Raw genomic sequence first — 17478 nt, forward strand, 5'->3', positions numbered from 1 at the left:
AGTAGAAAGTCCCCCTTAGAGGGGCGCCTGGGTGGCTCAGTTGACTAAGTGTCTGCCTTTGGCTCAAGACATGATCAGGGTCCTGGGATCAAGCCCGATGTCAGGCTTCCTGCTCAGCAGGGAGTTTGCTTCTTCCTTGTCCCTCTTTCCCCACCTTGCCCCTGCTTGCACACCTCCCCTCCACTGCTGGTGTTCTCTCATTCTCTCTCAAATGAATAAATTTTTTTAAAAAAACTCCCCTCTGAAATAGAAAGCTTGTGAACAGATAAATGAAATAGAAAAGACAGGTGATTCAATGTTTTACATCTACCCAGTATTTCTTTAGCCCCCTAAGTTTGGCCCATGTTTACTTTGGGTTTACCTTACAAAACAATATGCATCAGCACATACCTAAAGGAAATCTCTGCAAAGATAGCCATACCAACTTATTGATTGATAACACATAACTGAATATTTTCTGTCAACACACTATGGCACAATTAACACTGAAGGTATTATTCCTAGTTACATAATTCCCACACACTGCCATCCTGAGTATTGTGTTGTTTTAAGTTATGCCAATAGGATGTAAGGGGGAGGGGGTTACAAACAACTTGATTAGCAGAATTTTTATAACATCTTCTATTTGTTGTGGAAAAACCAAACCAAAGCACTAGCCATGTTTCATGAAGGCCCATGCATGACCAAGTTGCCTATACAGCTCTGTTAGGCTGGGAAACAGTACAGTTTGGGTTTTTTTTTATGTGTATGGATCCCTCTAATTCAGATTCTCTCTCAAAAAGCAGAAAGACTGAGGGGCACCTGGGTGGCTCAATCAGTTAAGTGACTGCCTCTTGATTTCGGCTCAGGTCATGATCTCCATCCAGATCCTGAGATCAAGCCCCGAATCGTCAGGCTCCATGCCCAGCAAGAGCCTGCTGAAGACTGTCTCTCTCCCTCTCCTTCTGCCCACCCTCCTGCACACAAGGGCATGTTTGCTCTCTGTCTCTCTCAAAAAGAAAAAAAATGTGGAAAGATTGAGGAAATGGTCTTTCCCTGTTTATTCTATCTTTATTCCTTCATCTCCAAATGCCTCAAATGTTTCCCCACACAAATACATACACACACACCCAGACACACGTACTCACGCAGACTCACACATGCATATACACACGGTCACAGAAGCAGGAAGGAAGGTAAGTTTTGTCACAATAACAAAGACACAAAATCACTGTGCCTTAAAGCTGATAGTTTATTTCTCTCCCAGGTAAAAATCTGAATGTAGGCAAATCGAGTTCTCCTTCACAAGGCAGAGATTTTTCCTTGTTACTCCACTGTAGATGGGCTCCGTTCCCAAGGGCATTACTCTAGCCACAACACCTGCAGGTTAGCCAACTGGAAGGGCAAAGGCAGAAGGATAGAGAAAGGGCAGGAAACAGAGTATCTGTCCTTCAAAGAAGTTTCCCAGAGCTTCCATACAACACTTCTACTTACAGCTCTTTGGCCTGACTCTAATAACACAGCCACGCTCAGCCACAGTGGGAACTCAGAAATGTGATTTTATTTTCCATAGTGTGTTCCCAACTGACACATTTAGATGGTATTCCTGAGAACAGAGGAAGAATGGGTATTGGCAAATAACTAGCAAGCCGTCATGGGCTTGGTTCCTCCCAACTATCCTTCCCATGACAGAATGAATGGAATTTCATACTCAGACCATTCAGGGCAAATTCCTTTCCTTCTCCACCCACCCTGCTCTACCTTTTCCTCTACCTTTTAATCCACCAAGAACAGTATTCTTATGTATCCAGACACACTTCTGCTCAGAGGAGCAAAGAGGGGAGCAATTAGTGAAGGACAGATTACTTTTCCTATTTAAGCTACTGGGTACTACAAATTCAAATAGGAGGATCTGAGCCAAGTCTAATCCTCTGCTTTTGTGTTTGCTATCTAAATTGAGACCACTGTCAGTTTTAATTGAACATAAAATCTCCTGTTTGATCCTAAGCAGGAGAATAGGGTTTTCATTTGCTAGTCAGTGGATTTTGGACTTCTTCCCCAAAGAGGCTAAACTTTAGTGATAATTACAATATTATCTCATTCAAATGAAGGTTGGAACATTTTATATTCTTGGGGACATAGCGACCTCTGTGGGCAGCAGAACCAGTCATTTAAATATATATTTAAACTGCAAACATAGCCCTGGTTATGTAGACTGTTGTTCTCACACTTCACAAAGCACTACAGGTGCCTTTGAAATCATAGCTTTGAAGAACAGAACAAAGCATGAAGAGCCCACGTATCCCCAAGCACACACCCATTCCACCTGTGTTTTATATCTGGGGCTTTATATGGGCTATTGTTTAAAGAAGAATTTTCATGACTTTCAAATATTTGACCTCATTGTTCTCCATCAAATTTTATTTCTTATGGATTTGTTTCTTATGGACATTGTAGCCTTGAACTTCCCAGGACTTTCAGGAGCTAGTAAAGAAGGGTACAAAGAAGTTGATGTACTGGGAAACCTTCCGCTCACTTGTCATCGTGACATATTTTTAAAACCTTACGTATTTAGAAAGATCACAATGATTCTGGCAAATTTTGCTCCGTAAAGCAGAGCTTCCTCCTTGTTATTCCATCTTGCATGAGCTCCATTCCCAACAGTGTCCCCCAGCCACATTCCTGGCAGGTGAGCCAATGGGAGGGGTAATGGCAGAAGGATGGGGAAAGGGCAGGTAACAGAGCGGCTGTCCTCTATTTATCTAGATTACTGATACTGTATAAGTAAGCATTTTTGTTTCCCTGGCAGTCACAATGTATGTGTATGATTAAAATTCTTTTTTTTTTTTCAGTCGTTTACATTTTGCTTTGTAATTCTTAAGACTTTTTTATTGCATGAATGTATCTGTTGCCTGAAATAACTGAATATTTCTCTCTAGGTCAACATACACAGCGGAAACGATGACTGACCAACAAGACCTGGGAAATCTGCATATTACAGCTGCACCACAACTTTATTGTTTGCTTCTACTATCAGAATCCTCTCGGCAGTCCCACTTCATCCATCAGATATTCCATTGGGACAAAAAAAGAGCGAAAGCCTATGTAGTCCTTTTGTCGTTGATTATAAAAATCCACTCTTTTCTTCCTGGGAGATCAGCTACTTAAAAAACACATCTCCAAAAGAATAGTTAAGGGTTCTAGTCTAAATAAAATATTCTAAGAATTTATTTCTCTCAGCATCTGTTTCTTCATTTTCCAGCTCATATTTTTTCATGGCAACAAAGTAGCAAATGAAAGTTTCCCCCAGGGCCTGTCTCAGACACTGATCTTCCTCCAGTGCTATAAGAGCGTCTTCCAGTTTCAAAGGGATCTCGGCAGATTTGGCCTGACAGAAGTCCGTGCTGTCATTGGGACCGGCCAGGACACCATCACTGCTTTGAAGTCCATCCAAGCCCGCAGCAACCGTCGCTGCCAGCACCAGGTATGGATTTGCAGTCGCGGAGCCCAGTTTATTTTCTATTCGGCTGCCTTTCTCACCGTGACACTTGATATTAAAAGCACAGCTGTTGTCATTGTATCCCCATGTTGTAGGCACACTCTCCTTGAGGTCTTTACTCTCCTTGGAATATCGCTTCCGGCAGCTAACAGCAGGAGCCATCAGGCAGCTGAGAGCTGCAGAGTGCTTCAAGAGCCCTGCCAACCATTTTTTCCCGGTGATCGTGAGCTCCTCGACTCCAGAATTGCTGCAAAACATATTTTTCTTCCCCCCGACATCCCAGAGACTGTGAGACAAAATTCCTGAATTGCAGAATCCGGTCTCGATGAAAAAACTGGTGATGTAATTATATTTCCTCGCCACTTCTTTGACACCTGTTCTGAGGGTGAATGCATTATCAGCTGCACTGATGCCAAATTCAGGCAAAAAACAGATTTCCATCTGACCGGGCCTGGTGGAGGAGGAAAAACTCTCGACATTGGCTCCAGTGTGATACAAACCATCAACAAGCTCCTGGATGAAAGGCTGGTCATGATTATTTAGCAGTGTTGAAGCAGGGAAAGAGATGGTCTTTGAATTGATAATTTCGGGCACAGCAAAAATGCAAAAATCATAGATGAAGGCAGAGAGCAGGGAAAAGCCAGCGTCCTGCAGCTGGCTCAGCTGCCTTTTGGCGATGTACCGTGGGGAAGTCAAAAGAGGCTCACCAGTCACAGTGAACGTGTCACATATCACTCTGGCAGTTCGCTCAGCCCATGGCAGAACCCGGAAGGTTGAGAGCTCCGGCATCAGGACGATGTCACTATTAAAACACGTTGCTCTTATGTGATCCACTTCATCATCCTTAGGATTCGGTATCAGTTCCAGATAACCTCGGGGCATGCAGACGCCGTGGATCACTTTTTCCTGAGGAAATTAAAGATCAGAGCAATCAGGTTTTGACCCTTGAAAGCAAAGGAAAGGGTGGGGGTGGGGAGACACATTGCTCATGAGGAAAAAAAAAATGTCTTTAACATCCATTGGTTAACATTACCTTAATATCAAATACATTCTAAATATTTTATTTTTTTCAGATGTATTTATTTAGGGGAGCCTGGGTGGCTCAGTGGGTTAAGCCTCCACCTTCGGCTCAGGTATGATCTCAGGATCCTGGGATCAAGCCCCGCATCAGGCTCTCTGCTCAGAAGGGAGCCTGCTTCCCTTCCTCTCTCTCTGCCTGCCTCTCTGCCTACTTGTGATCTCTGTCTGTTAAATAAACAAATATAATCTTTTTAAAAAAAAAAAAAAAAGATGTATTTATTTATTTGAGAGAAACAGAGAGACGGTGAGGGTCGGGGTAGAGGGAATGGGGGAGAAAGCTTCTTCAAACAGACTCCCTGCTGATGGGGAGCACCCCACTCAGACTTGATCCCAGGAATCTGACATCATGACCTGAGCTGAAACCAAGAGTTGCCTGCTTAACCAACTGAGCCACCCAGGGGCCCCCAAATTTAAAATATTTTAAAATAAATCCCCAGTTACTTTTATAAACAACTCAATATTTTTAGCCTGGAAGGCTTTATATGTTTTGAGATCTGAAAATAGCAGTCATTAAATAAAAGGTACAATAATAAAGGAAATGTCTTTATAGCAAATGACAAAGGTAAAGCCTTGTGAAATTGTTTGAAATGATCATAACCTAGTCCTTTTTAAAGCACTTTTTATTTTATGGCATAGTTGCTAATATCTCAGCTAAGGTTTTATTTTTGGCTTATTTTGTTGTAATCCCTATAGTTAACTAATAATCTTCAGTCCTAGGACACACACAACAGTCATCCTAAGGACCCTGGTCTGTCATCCAGAGGTCCCAGGTCTGCTGATAGCTGCACTCTTCTCTTCATCCACTTACACAACCCACTAAGAATGAATACATAACAGCCTCACAGTCCCCGAAACTTGGCCTGTGAGCGTGGACCTAGATCTCCAAAGCTATAGTTCCAGAACGTGTTACCGCCTTCAAGTCAGCCATGAACTGAGTGTCAACAAGTCTGACTTCTAGGCCTAACTCTTTCATTCATCACTTGGGTGAAGTTAGGCAAATCACTGGACCGAGTGAGTCGGCTTCCATGTCTGTGTAACAAACGTGTTAGGCTCGATGGTTGCTAAGGCACTTTCTAGCCATAGACCTCTTGGGGTCAGTGTATTTGGTCATTCATTTAACTTTTGCTAGGTTCCAGACAACAGGGACATGATGAGGTTATAAAGTTGAGCAGACATGTTAAAACGGTTTCTAGAAATTATGTCATAGTGATATAACAAAGCTTCATGCATTGAAGGTTACATTAATGGTAGGGGAGAAGCTAACTGTAAGGTTTGGTTCCCATTATGTCAGTGCATAGCATGAGGTTGATAGCACATGCTAACATTCTATAAGCCAAAATGTTTCTTCTATTACCTCCAGTCCCAAAGAACATGGCTACCAAAAATAGATGCTAACAGGGACCACGCTACTGGTCCCTCTTCTGCCTTTGACCGTGAGCCCCTGCACTTCCTCACATCTGTACATATACTTTCAAATGTCGTTTGACTTGACTGATCCAAATCTGCTTTTGCCAGTAATAAAGTTGAGAAAGCCAAGCACTATTCAGTGCCTGCTTAATTTTTTCAGTTCCCTCAATGACCTGTATACACACACACACACACACAGAGGCATTGTGGAATTTCAGAGTACTTTAGTATGAAATCCTTTCGTTTGAATTTTTACTATAAGAAATAATGATATGTCCTTACTTTTCAATTTTTTAGTTTGAAAATCCATATGTTAGTTCTGTATATCCCTAAAACAAAGGGTAACGTATTTTATACAGGAGATTTCCAAGAGTTCCTGCAACTGAAATCTGTGTTTGTATTCACCTGGTTGTGAACAATAGGGAAATGTCATTCCACTAGGCCTCCACAGATTTAAAGAATAGGAAAAAGTCGCACTTTGTTCTTCAAACGATTTAATCTGTATTTTTCTGAGCACTCTTTTTTAACACTGTCATTTTCTTTGTTCTTTTTTGAACATTCTGAATTCAAACGACTCTTTATTAGTAGTGGGAAATATATAAATATACATAAACATGTCTTGCTCATAACTACTAATGAAGTTATCTTCATAAGTGTTTATTAAATACAAAGTATTGGGACAACTTCACACTCTAATATAGATCACCAGAGATTCAATAAAAACTCTAGCAAAATAGCTCAAATCTCTATGATAACTGAAATTTGGATCACAGTAAAGGCCACCGAAGAATTAGTTATAAATTCTGTTGCAATACATCATGTTTTGATTAGATCAAAGATAGAAAGAATCTACATTATCTGCATATAATTTAAATAAAAACTAGTCTTTTGCTAGAACAGAGACAGTTGGTTGTAAGGTTTAATCAGCTAATGTTTGGAAGGCATTTAGCACAGTGCCAGGCATATGATAAGTTTTCTTTAAAAAGTAGATACCATCTGGGGCGCCTGGGTGGTTCAGTGGGCTGAGCCTCTGCCTTCAGCTCAGGTCATGATCTCAGGGTCCTGGGATCAAGCCCCACATCGCATCGGGCTCTCTGCTCAGCAGGGAGCCTGCTTCCCCTCTCTCTCTGCCTGCCTCTCTGCCCACTTGTGATCTCTCTCTCTGTTAAATAAATAAATTTTTAAAAAAAGGAAAAGGAAAAAAAGGAGAAGGAGGAGAAGGGGAAGGAGGAATATTGTAACTGGAAGTGAAGAATCAGAGGTGGACATCCCAACTCTGCCTGTAATTGCCTGTGTAGTTTGAGAACACCTTCCTTAACTTTTCTGGGCCTCCCTTCACTCATGTATAAATGAAGATAGGTTATGTTACCTCCTGTATTTCCCTGCATGGTCTAAAAATAACAATAATTTTTAAATTGACATTTTATTTTCCACAAATAGAAAAAGTTTTAAAAATTACTTTAGAAAGATTGAAATTACTTTCACTAAGTTATAAGCAAATTCAAATCATGGATCCACTCTTTGTTTAATGAGTTCCCCATACAGAATTGTATTTATATCAGACTCATGTTGTTTATATTGTTTTGCACAGTTGAACTTATTTTTTATGTCCATTTGCAATGAATTTCACAAAATGAATTATTTAATTTTTAATTACAAATACTCATGATGTAAATATTCACTATTACCTATACCTTCACAAGTTCCAAAATGAATTCAAAGTGTTTTGTTAAAAAATAAATAGATACTCTATGATCATTAAATAAGAATAAAATAATGACTAGGTAATGAAAGGAGAAAGTGAGTTTGTATTTGCAAATTAAGACAAAAAATAAATACAGCAAATGAGAAGAAGTATGATAAGCTATATTAAAATTCTTATGGTAGACAAACTTTTTCCCTGTATAAACCCCAGAAGAAAAAAATTGATTCTAATACATTGGACATTGAATGAGATAATGGAAAGTATTTTCAATAGTATTTCTAAAAAGAATTGCAAACATTTTCTTTTTATGTCAATTTTATCAATCCCCAGCAAGTGGAGGGAGCATATTAAATTATATTTTCATTAAAGAGTTTCTTTGAGGAACTAGAGTAATACTCTAAATATGTAGCTTTGAGATGCCATTAGTGGAATACATGATTAGGATTTGACAAAAACTGAATAGCAAGCAGTTTTATATTGAGGTCTCTGGCAAGTGCCTGAGGTGTTAGTTGTGTTTTCTTATTGATTGAAAGAAATTCATATAAATTAGATTCTCGGCCTGTTCACAGGAAATTTCACATTTTCTTGTCAAAATTAACCAACATGTATTCTTACATGAATGAAGAGAAAACAATGTCTGCAAGCAGGTCTAAAGGATTTCTTAAGAGACAAATTTGGGGGGGGTCCATTTCCTTTTTTTTTTTTTCATTATTATTATTAAGTAGAGTTGACATAAATATTTTATCAGTTTTAGGTGTACACCACAGTGATTTGACAATTGTACATGCTATACTGTGCTCACCAAGATAAGTATAGTCAATGTCTATCACCATACAATGTTACTACAATATTATTGGTTCTATTCCCTTTGCTGTACTCTTCATCCCTGTGATTTAATTCTAACTGGAAGTTTTGTACCGTTTAATTGCCTTCACCCATTCTGGAAACAATCAGTTTGTTCTCTGCATTCATGAGTCTGTTTCAGTTTGTTCGTTCATTTGTTTTGTTTTGTTTTTTTCGGTTCCACATGTAAGTGAAATCATATAGTATTTGTCTTTCTTTGTTTGAATTACTTCACTTAACCTAATACCCTCTAGCTCCATCCATGTTGTCACAAATAGCAAGATCTCATCCTTTTTATGGCTGAGAAATTTTCCATTGCATATATACACCATGTCTTCTTTATCTATTCACTTACCAATGGACATTTGGGCTGCTTCCATATCTTAGCTATTATAAATAATGCTGCAATAAACATAGGGGTACATATATCTTTCAAAATTGGTGTTTTCATTTTTGCAGAGTAAATACCCAGTAATAGAAGTACTGGATGATATAGTATTTCTACTTATAATTTTTTGAGGAACCCTCATCCTGTGATTTTCCATAGTGTTTCCACCAATTTACATTCCCATCAATAGTACACAAGGGTTTCCTTTTCTCCACATCCTTGCCAGCACTTGCTATTTCTTGTCTTTTTGATACCAGCCATTCTGACTAGTGTGAGGTAATACCTCATTGTCATTTTGATTTGCATTTCTCTGATGATGAGTGAAGTTGAGCATTTTTAAAAACCAAATTTGAACCTGTTAGAATTCTTTTAAAAGGTATTTTTGAAGGTGCCCACTTTTTCTCAACATAAAACAAATGAGGAAATTACAATTTTATATTAAAGTGATAAAAATAATCTATACCTTAGAAATAAAGTTAGAGGTGGCTTTAACTTTTGTACTTTCATATATAATACTGACTGATGTCCCTTCCTTCTAAGAAATGTTTCAGTGACACAATAAATCGGTCATTAAAACAAATACATGACATAAACTGAAAAAAATTTCAGAAAGTCTCAAAACATAGCCAAAAATACAACATTCTCAATATCACTGAGATATAATGGTATTTATTAAGTCATCCAACAACAATAGGGTATTTGCCTATCAGAATTAGAAGCTGAAAGGGATATGTTTTTTATCTAACAAATTCTATTTAATCTTTTTTTTTTTTTATCTGCTCTTGGGTCTTCCGTTGCAGTTTTCTCATGTCAACCCAAATATAATCTCCATAATTGCAATAAGAGAGAAAAGATAATTCTATGGAGGGAAATTATTCAAGGCACAAAGACTAAAATTACCAGTCTTAATTAGTTTTATATTTCTATTGGGTAAAGGAATTGCTATCTGGGCCCTGAAAGTGTATGTTCAGCCCCTTAGGGAGCAGTAATGTGTTTTGGGAGGGACAAGGGCAAAAAACAAAATAAATTACTGGTTTTCAGCTTTAATTACTGTATAGATTATAAGAAAATAAGAAAGAATAGTAAGGACCATTTGCTTGCTCATGGTCACGAAATGACATTCACTCATAACTCTACCTGTAAAACTCACTTGGAAAAAGTGTGCAGGGATACTCTTAGATCTGGACACACCATGGAGGTCTGTTGCTTCAAATCGCACAAACTGAAGATGATTTTTGGCCATCTCTTGTTTAATGTGCTTCATTCTAGAGGAGAGATGAGGTGTGGTCGGAATTTGAGTGCCGTCCCTGGTGTTTTCTGTAGGATAGAAGATGGCCCTAAGTCATGACATCATGATGAATGGAAAAGCAAAAGGAGACTGCAGAGAGTGACTCTGTCATCATGATTGTTAACAAAATCATCATATACTCTTGTCATGGACTTACAGGTGGAGATCTTACCTTTCTTACCCTGCCTTTACCATAGTCCCAAGAACACAGTCTCTAAACAGCCTAAGTGATTATTTATAAAGCACTTGGGGTTAAGCAAAAATTAACATTATTTGAATAAGCATAGAGCAATATCATATGCAAATACTTACTGAAAATGTCTTTGCTTATGGAAATTAGGATACATTTGCATAACGTGACAATTTAGGCACCATACAAGTCTGTGTACAGATAACTCTCACTGAAGACTGAGCTTCTTGCACTAACTGGTACTACTTAAAGGTTCCTGTATGATTAAAGGCAAAATTGTTTGGTTTTGTTTACCTTGTGCAGATTTGCATTTTTTTGTTTTTGTTTCGTTTGCCAAAAGGGATTTATGGTATCTGAATCTAAGACATCTACATGTCTCTGTCAAATTTAAACTTAAAAATCAGTATAAATGAGCAAACGAAAATGTTTTTCAAAGATGAGACTGTAAGAGATGAAAAATCTAGACTGAAAACCAGAAACCTAAAGATATATATATATATATATATATATTTGAGATAGACTGTAAATTCTAAAACTTCAGAGCTAGAAGAGAGTTTGGCAATAAATCACCTAAGCCAACCAGTTTGCTAGCTTGCAAGCAAATTGCACCCAGAGAGGTGCAGTGAGGTAGTCCAAATCATTCTCAGTTCGTTGTCAAAAATCGAAGTTACAAACCAAACCTCTTAACTCCCTGTGGGTGGCTCATTACCAGAAAATGAATGAATATATCCAAAGCATTTAAAAGGTCAGGCACGTAGTACACACCACAAATGTTAGCTACCAGTCCAAACTTTCAGAAGAGGTAGCAGACTGTAGAGATTCAGCATAAACACCAAAGCCATCTGCCTCCCTCAGAATCCTGCCTGTGCCCTAGACACTTTCTTACTTCTCTGAGCCTGGGTTTTCTCATTGATACAATATTATCCACTTTATAGGCTTGTTGTGATGATTAAACAAGTTATTTAACTGTTCCTGGCAGACATTGAGCACCATGTAAGTACTTCTTAAATACGTAAAGTGAACACAATTACTCTAGCCTTGGTAATGGTACCATGATCATGCCTGAATCTGAATATCCATCAATCTGTCACATTACTGATGCTGAGCACCTATAATTTTAAAGTGATACCTGAATATCCTTTTCTGAGATATAATTGGCTTTAAAAATAAACATAAAGATTGACAGTTTAAAAACAGAGATTAAGTAGATTTTAAGTACATGAAGCATGAGGAAAACAAATTACTGGTTCCACCTATACAAATATATTAGAGATAATGTCCTGTCACTGATACATTTGGCTACTCTGAGACTCCTGAGGCTTTATAACTACCTTCCATTTAACACAAACAATTAAGCTGTAGCAATTTCAATGTTTCATGCTAAATTAGCAGTTGCTGTCTTCCCAACCTATCCTGAAGTATTGGGTGTTCTGCTGAAGTTGAACAATTCTCCTTAAAGAAAATACAATTTATACACATTTTAAAATATGAAAAATTTTAGACAGGCAGTATTCTAAAAATAATAAGGAATTACATACAAGCTATAAATATTTTAACAACATAAAAAAATCAGTAAGCGTGTCCTACTAAAGGAACAAAGACATTTTACTGGCTCTCTAGTAATACGATCACAGACAGTCTCATTAGTTCTTTGCTTTATCTGTATCTTCTAATGTTTCTACAATAAATATGCATTTTTTTAAAATAAGGAAAATATGCGTCCACTCAAGATGGGTTGTTTAGTTACCATGTACTGTTTATATCGGACATATATCTAGGAAGAAGCCAGAAAAAGCCCTTTCCTCATAGAGCTTTATATTATTGAATGGGAGAGCTATAGACAACACCATCAAATGCAAAGGCGGTATATTTTGTCATTGTTATAAGTGCTGAAAATAAATAAATATAATCATCTGGAGTATTGATTCTATGAGACTTAATCACAATATAAACAGGTCTAACCTCTGATTTACTTGAAGATTGTCAAGTTACACTATAGCTGCACAGTAAGTACATGAATTAGTTTGCTAGGGCTGCCATAATAAATACCACAGACTGGGTGACTTAAACAGAAATGTATCTTCTTACAGTTCCAGAGGGTAGAAGTCAAAGGTCCAAGAGTCAACAGTGTTGGTTTCTTCTGAAAGTTTCTCTCATTGGCTAGTAAATTGCTCTCTTCTTCACGTGATCTTCCCTCTGTGCGTGTTCTAATCTTCTCTTCATATAAGAATACCAGTCATGCTGGATTTGGGCCCATACTATAGACCTCATTTAACATTAATTACTTCTTTTAAAACTCTACCTCCAAATACAAACACCATGTGAGGCATGAGGGGATAAGACTCGAATTTAGGAGAGACACAATTCAACCCATAATAATATATCGTCCCATTTCCATTTTCTTCAGAGTTCTCATCACCACCCACCATATTGTAAATTCATGTGCTTATTTTCTGTGCTTCCCCACTCGCATGTCAGTTCAAGGATGTCAGGAGAAAAGGGGCTCAACTTTACTTGCTGCTATATCCCCAGTACCTGCAGCCATACAGACATATCGTAGGTGCTCAATGACTATTTCTTTAATAAGGGGGTGTGTGGGTAAATTAATTAATTCATACACCCTGCGTGATTTGACCTTGTCTAATTAACAAGTGGAATTTGTATCACATATTTCAGTGAGTATATTAAGTACCATCTTTCGCCAAATTCTTTCACCAAATATGAGAACTCTATCCAATCTAATTTCATTTTCAAGGAATCAACTAATCTTACTGAATCATTGTCTGAATTTCTTTTCTTCAAATAAATCATACTTGTTAGTTACAATTAAACCTTTTGGTCAGACCTTCCCAGATGCACATGATGAATAGTGGGCAGATAATTGCTAGTTCAGGGACTCATTTGTTTTTCTTACAGTATGGTTCCTGGGAGGTGTTCTCCTTTCCCATCCCCTCAGAGAACCAATAAATTAAATCAGTCTGCTTTTACAGAGAAAATTTTCCTACTGTGAGTGTTTATGGGGAAAAAAATAAGAAAACACTAACCAAAAAAAGTTAAAAGTTAAAATAAAACCTCAAAGCTCTATAGCAATTAGAAGGCCTTGGAGAAATGTTGTCTGTGTTCAAGTGACAATAGGACCTATTTCAGTCATAGAGAACAAGTCATGGTCACTTTAAAAAGGCAGATTAAATAGGCATTTGAGCTTTCAGAAATATCAACTCAAAAAGAGAAAAGTGCATTCAAGAATATACTCTGCAACACATTGAGTTTATGGAATGCCTGGGATGATCCGCCAAACTCCTTTCCCAGAGCCTGCCTTCCTTCATCCACGTGGCTAGTCTGAGAGTCACCCTCTTAGAGCAAGTGTGACCCCAGTCTCCAGCCATATCATGTTCGCCCAGGTGGCAGAATAACCAAGTAAAAGCAGTAACAAAAGCAAAAACAATTAAAAAGTGGGGAGGGGGAGCTTTTCTTTGAAAAAAAAATTTTTTTTAAGTCAAAGTGGTATCACAAAGAAGAAAACACAATGTCAAAATTTTAACACTGATTGAGGAGTATATTTTCACATTTATCTTTAAATTCTGTATTGGTGACCTGTTTGAAGCTATCAACTTGTTGGTGCTTTGGGCCTGTAAAAAGCCGAATCTAGCCTGGGGCCAAAGGAGGGAGCTTCTGAACGAACCAAGTCAGGTTAATATTGATACCCATTATCTTAGTTACAGTCAGTCGGTGCAAAGAGAGCTCACCACATGAGTTCGTTCTTCAGATTCTTTTGATATAAAACTAAGAAATGGTCAATTTCATCTATTTTATGGCTGAGTCTATATAAAACAAGGGTCACAAATGGCAGAAGAACCAAGGTGGTCTGGAGATACTTTCTTACCAGTTGTCCCAGTGTTTGAAAACATCTATAATAGTCAACACCTATATATCTGAAAATTTTGTACAAAAATCTTGAGTTCCAGCTTCTCTTAAAGAAACTAAATTTGGTAACACTGGGTGGTTATTTCTCCAGAGTGACCACTGGCTAGAGGTCTGAGGTGGCCTGAAATGGGGCATGTATCCTCTAATCCACGGATTGGCAAACGTTACCTCTGAAGAGCCAGATAATAAATATTTGCACTTTTGTAAGCCATTTGATATCTGTTGCATCTTCTCAACTGTGCCATTGTGACACGAAAGCAGTCATAGACAATACATAAACTTTATTTACCAAAAACAGCCAGTGGACTGAATCTGGCCTGTGGGCCAGTCGTCAACCTCTGCAATAGTTTCTCACAAGCCAGCCTCATTGACTGGTTCCTTATACGAGCCATCTCCGTCATTCGCATTATTACCTGGCCCCCGCGGCATTTGGATTGGGAGCGTCTGATGCCAGGCTGTCCGTGCTCATCTCCATTTCATGGAGAATTTCACAAAGCCAACGCACACCGAAGCGCACAGATGAGAGACGCTGTGGTAGGCACAACAGCCCACAAAGATGTTCACATCCTAAACCCTGAAACCTGTAGAATATGTCAAACTGCAGGCCCTAAGGGACTTCGCAAATGCAAATAAGGCCATAACCCTTAAAATAGGGATATTGTCTTGGATTATCCAGAGTTCTTAAACGCAGCAAACTTTCTCCAGGTGTAGGCAGAAAAGAGGTGTGAAAGGAGGAGAATTTCAAGAGGTTCCAAACATTAAGTATTTGAGGGATTGTCTTGGTCCTGAGACACCAGACCAAAGGAAGGTTTCCAGGAGCTAAGCGCCACCCCAGTGGACAGTCAGCAATCTTACAACCCCAACGAACTGGATTCTCCCAACAATCTGAGCACTCCCTAGAGTCTCTGGATAAGAACCCAGATGGCCAACACCTTGACTTCAACCTTGCAAAATCTGAATCAGAGAAACCAGCTGAGACATCCCAGTTGACATATGGAATCCTGACAGCATTCACTTCCCAGGCTCTAGCTCCTCCTGAAGCCCTGGGTGTCATAAAGAAGTTAACCTTGCCAAAGGAGACCTCTTTACCCTTGGCTCCTGGAAGATACTCTGGAATGTCCTGCCTGACAAGAGAGCCTTAGTTTACCTGGGGCTTCTGGGCCACACTAGAAAATCTAATAATGTCATTTATTCTGGGAGCTTTGAGTCGTGTGATATCAGCTTGACTCCCAAGGAAGCCAGAGACTGAGGTCAGCCACATGAAACCCCACTATGGAGTCCCCCCCCCACAAAAAAAACCCCACTCTGGATGCCAAGACTCAGACAAACATCCCATGGTTGTCAATACTCCACATATATTGTCACATATCACTGCCAAAAGAGTGGTGCTGTCCATGATACCACTGGGAGAAGACAAATGGAAGCTCTATGCTTAGAACTTTCCTGTACTCTCCCTGCTGGGTCTCTTCCCTTGGCTGATTTTCATCTGTATTCTTTCACTGTAATAAACCATAACCTTGAGTATAAGACCTTTCAGTGACTTCTGTGAGTCCTTATAGCAAATTATCAAAACTAGGGTTAGTCTTGGGGAGTTCCCTAACTTGCAATTGGTGTCACTAGTGAGGGTAGCCTGGAGGACACTGTCCTTCTAAGTTCACATGCTGCTATATTTCTGTCTTTCCAAACCTTGTTTATTCAACCCTTTCATGATGGATTCCCTTATGGAATAAATACCTCATTTTAACTAGTTTCTCTTAACTTGGATCCCAGAGATTTTTGACCAATACACTGATAGGCCAAAATCGTTGTCTTACTGTTAATAAGCCAGAAACTTAAAATAACAAAATTTCACTTTTAGAAAAGACTAGAAAGATCATCCATTGCAACCCTTCCATTTTCTAGATGAGCAGCCTAGTGGTTAAAGAAAACTATATAGCCACTCATAAACAATAGGTGTATAAATTCTTCTGACTCCCAGATGACCATTCCTCAATCCATGCCACATTAACAGTAATTTAAATACAAATTTAGGATTAGTGGCTAGAATCTCATGTCAGTTTGATTCTGCACTCTTACCGGTATGGTTGGAGTTTGTGTTAAATTCACGACAAGGAGCACTGGCTGCCGTTTTGAGGGGTGATGGTTTTATCCCTGTTGTCTGATTCTCGGAGTCCTTGTCATCTTTTGGCCGACAGGAGTCTGCGGAGCCAGCTCCCACAACTGGTTTGCTCACATCCTCCAACTTGTGGCACACCATTTGGTTTCTGATCCTTTCTTTAATAAAGAATGGAAAAACATTAAAAAACACTGCCTTTGTTTTCAACTGTCTTTTAACATGAGAAAATTATTCATTCCTGGGCAGTGACATACCAAACAAAGGGCAGTGGGAATAACCTGCACTGGTCGTGGGCCATAAAGTGGTGTGTTGTCTGTAGAAAATTTAAACTCTGGTTGCTTTTTACCATCACCATGCACTGGCCATTCCTATTACCCCTGCCTTGGAACACCACTGTTCCTGGATTAAGTCTCTTGTTGTTTGATTATCTCCTAGTTTCAGCACTGTTTCAGAATCTATTGAGTTTAGTTGGAATTCCAACATGTGATACGAAAACTTGTTCCACATCTTTACTATGGTCTCCCAAATCCTTAGTAATGATCTTTACACTCGGTCTTGGAGCAGAAATATGCTTTCCTTCTTCCATATATGTTCCTTCTGTTGTGTTTTCTTTTTTTTTCCCCCTCACCACCATCCTACTTCTGCTCCCTTTCAATTCTGAATATTTTGATTGGCTAATTTTATATATTTATGTTATACCTTGACATTTGCTATCTTTTATGTTGTCTATGTAGAAATAAAATTTAGGTCTTTGTTTTTGCGTCTCCCTTTGATGAAAAGAAAATGTTTTATGAAAAGGAGAACAAAATAGAGATTGTTATTGGCATCATATTCCTGAGAGATCATAATAGCTAAGATACCTTTTGAGTTGGATATATCCATTTCTCCTACTTCAGTTGAGAAAACATGTTTTGTGACTTTCTTTCTTGTTCTTCTTAATTTACTCATCCTGCTGGCTTCAGTCTCATTACTTTCATCTCTCGTATCCTGTAATAATTCATAGACAAAAAGGCAAATAACAGATCTTGCATGCAACTAAATTTGCATGTCAAGAAAGTA

At 38.6% G+C, this 17478-nt stretch overlaps 1 protein-coding gene across 1 annotated transcript in view; it reads right to left on the bottom strand.

Moving 5' to 3' along the window:
* Nucleotides 1-3184: 3184 nt before the first annotated feature.
* The window catches only part of LGSN (lengsin, lens protein with glutamine synthetase domain), a 28128-nt gene continuing 13834 nt past the window's right edge, over nucleotides 3185-17478 (bottom strand). The window contains exons 2-5 of the mRNA XM_044237814.1: nucleotides 17280-17406; nucleotides 16380-16577; nucleotides 10052-10218; nucleotides 3185-4384 (exon numbers count right to left, since the gene is read on the bottom strand). Coding sequence (XP_044093749.1) covers nucleotides 3185-4384; nucleotides 10052-10218; nucleotides 16380-16577; nucleotides 17280-17406 — 1692 coding nt within the window. The remainder of the gene's footprint in view (nucleotides 4385-10051; nucleotides 10219-16379; nucleotides 16578-17279; nucleotides 17407-17478) is intronic.

This window comes from Neovison vison, chromosome 1 (genome assembly GCF_020171115.1).
Source record: "Neovison vison isolate M4711 chromosome 1, ASM_NN_V1, whole genome shotgun sequence".
NCBI classification, from domain to species: Eukaryota; Metazoa; Chordata; class Mammalia; order Carnivora; family Mustelidae; genus Neogale; species Neogale vison.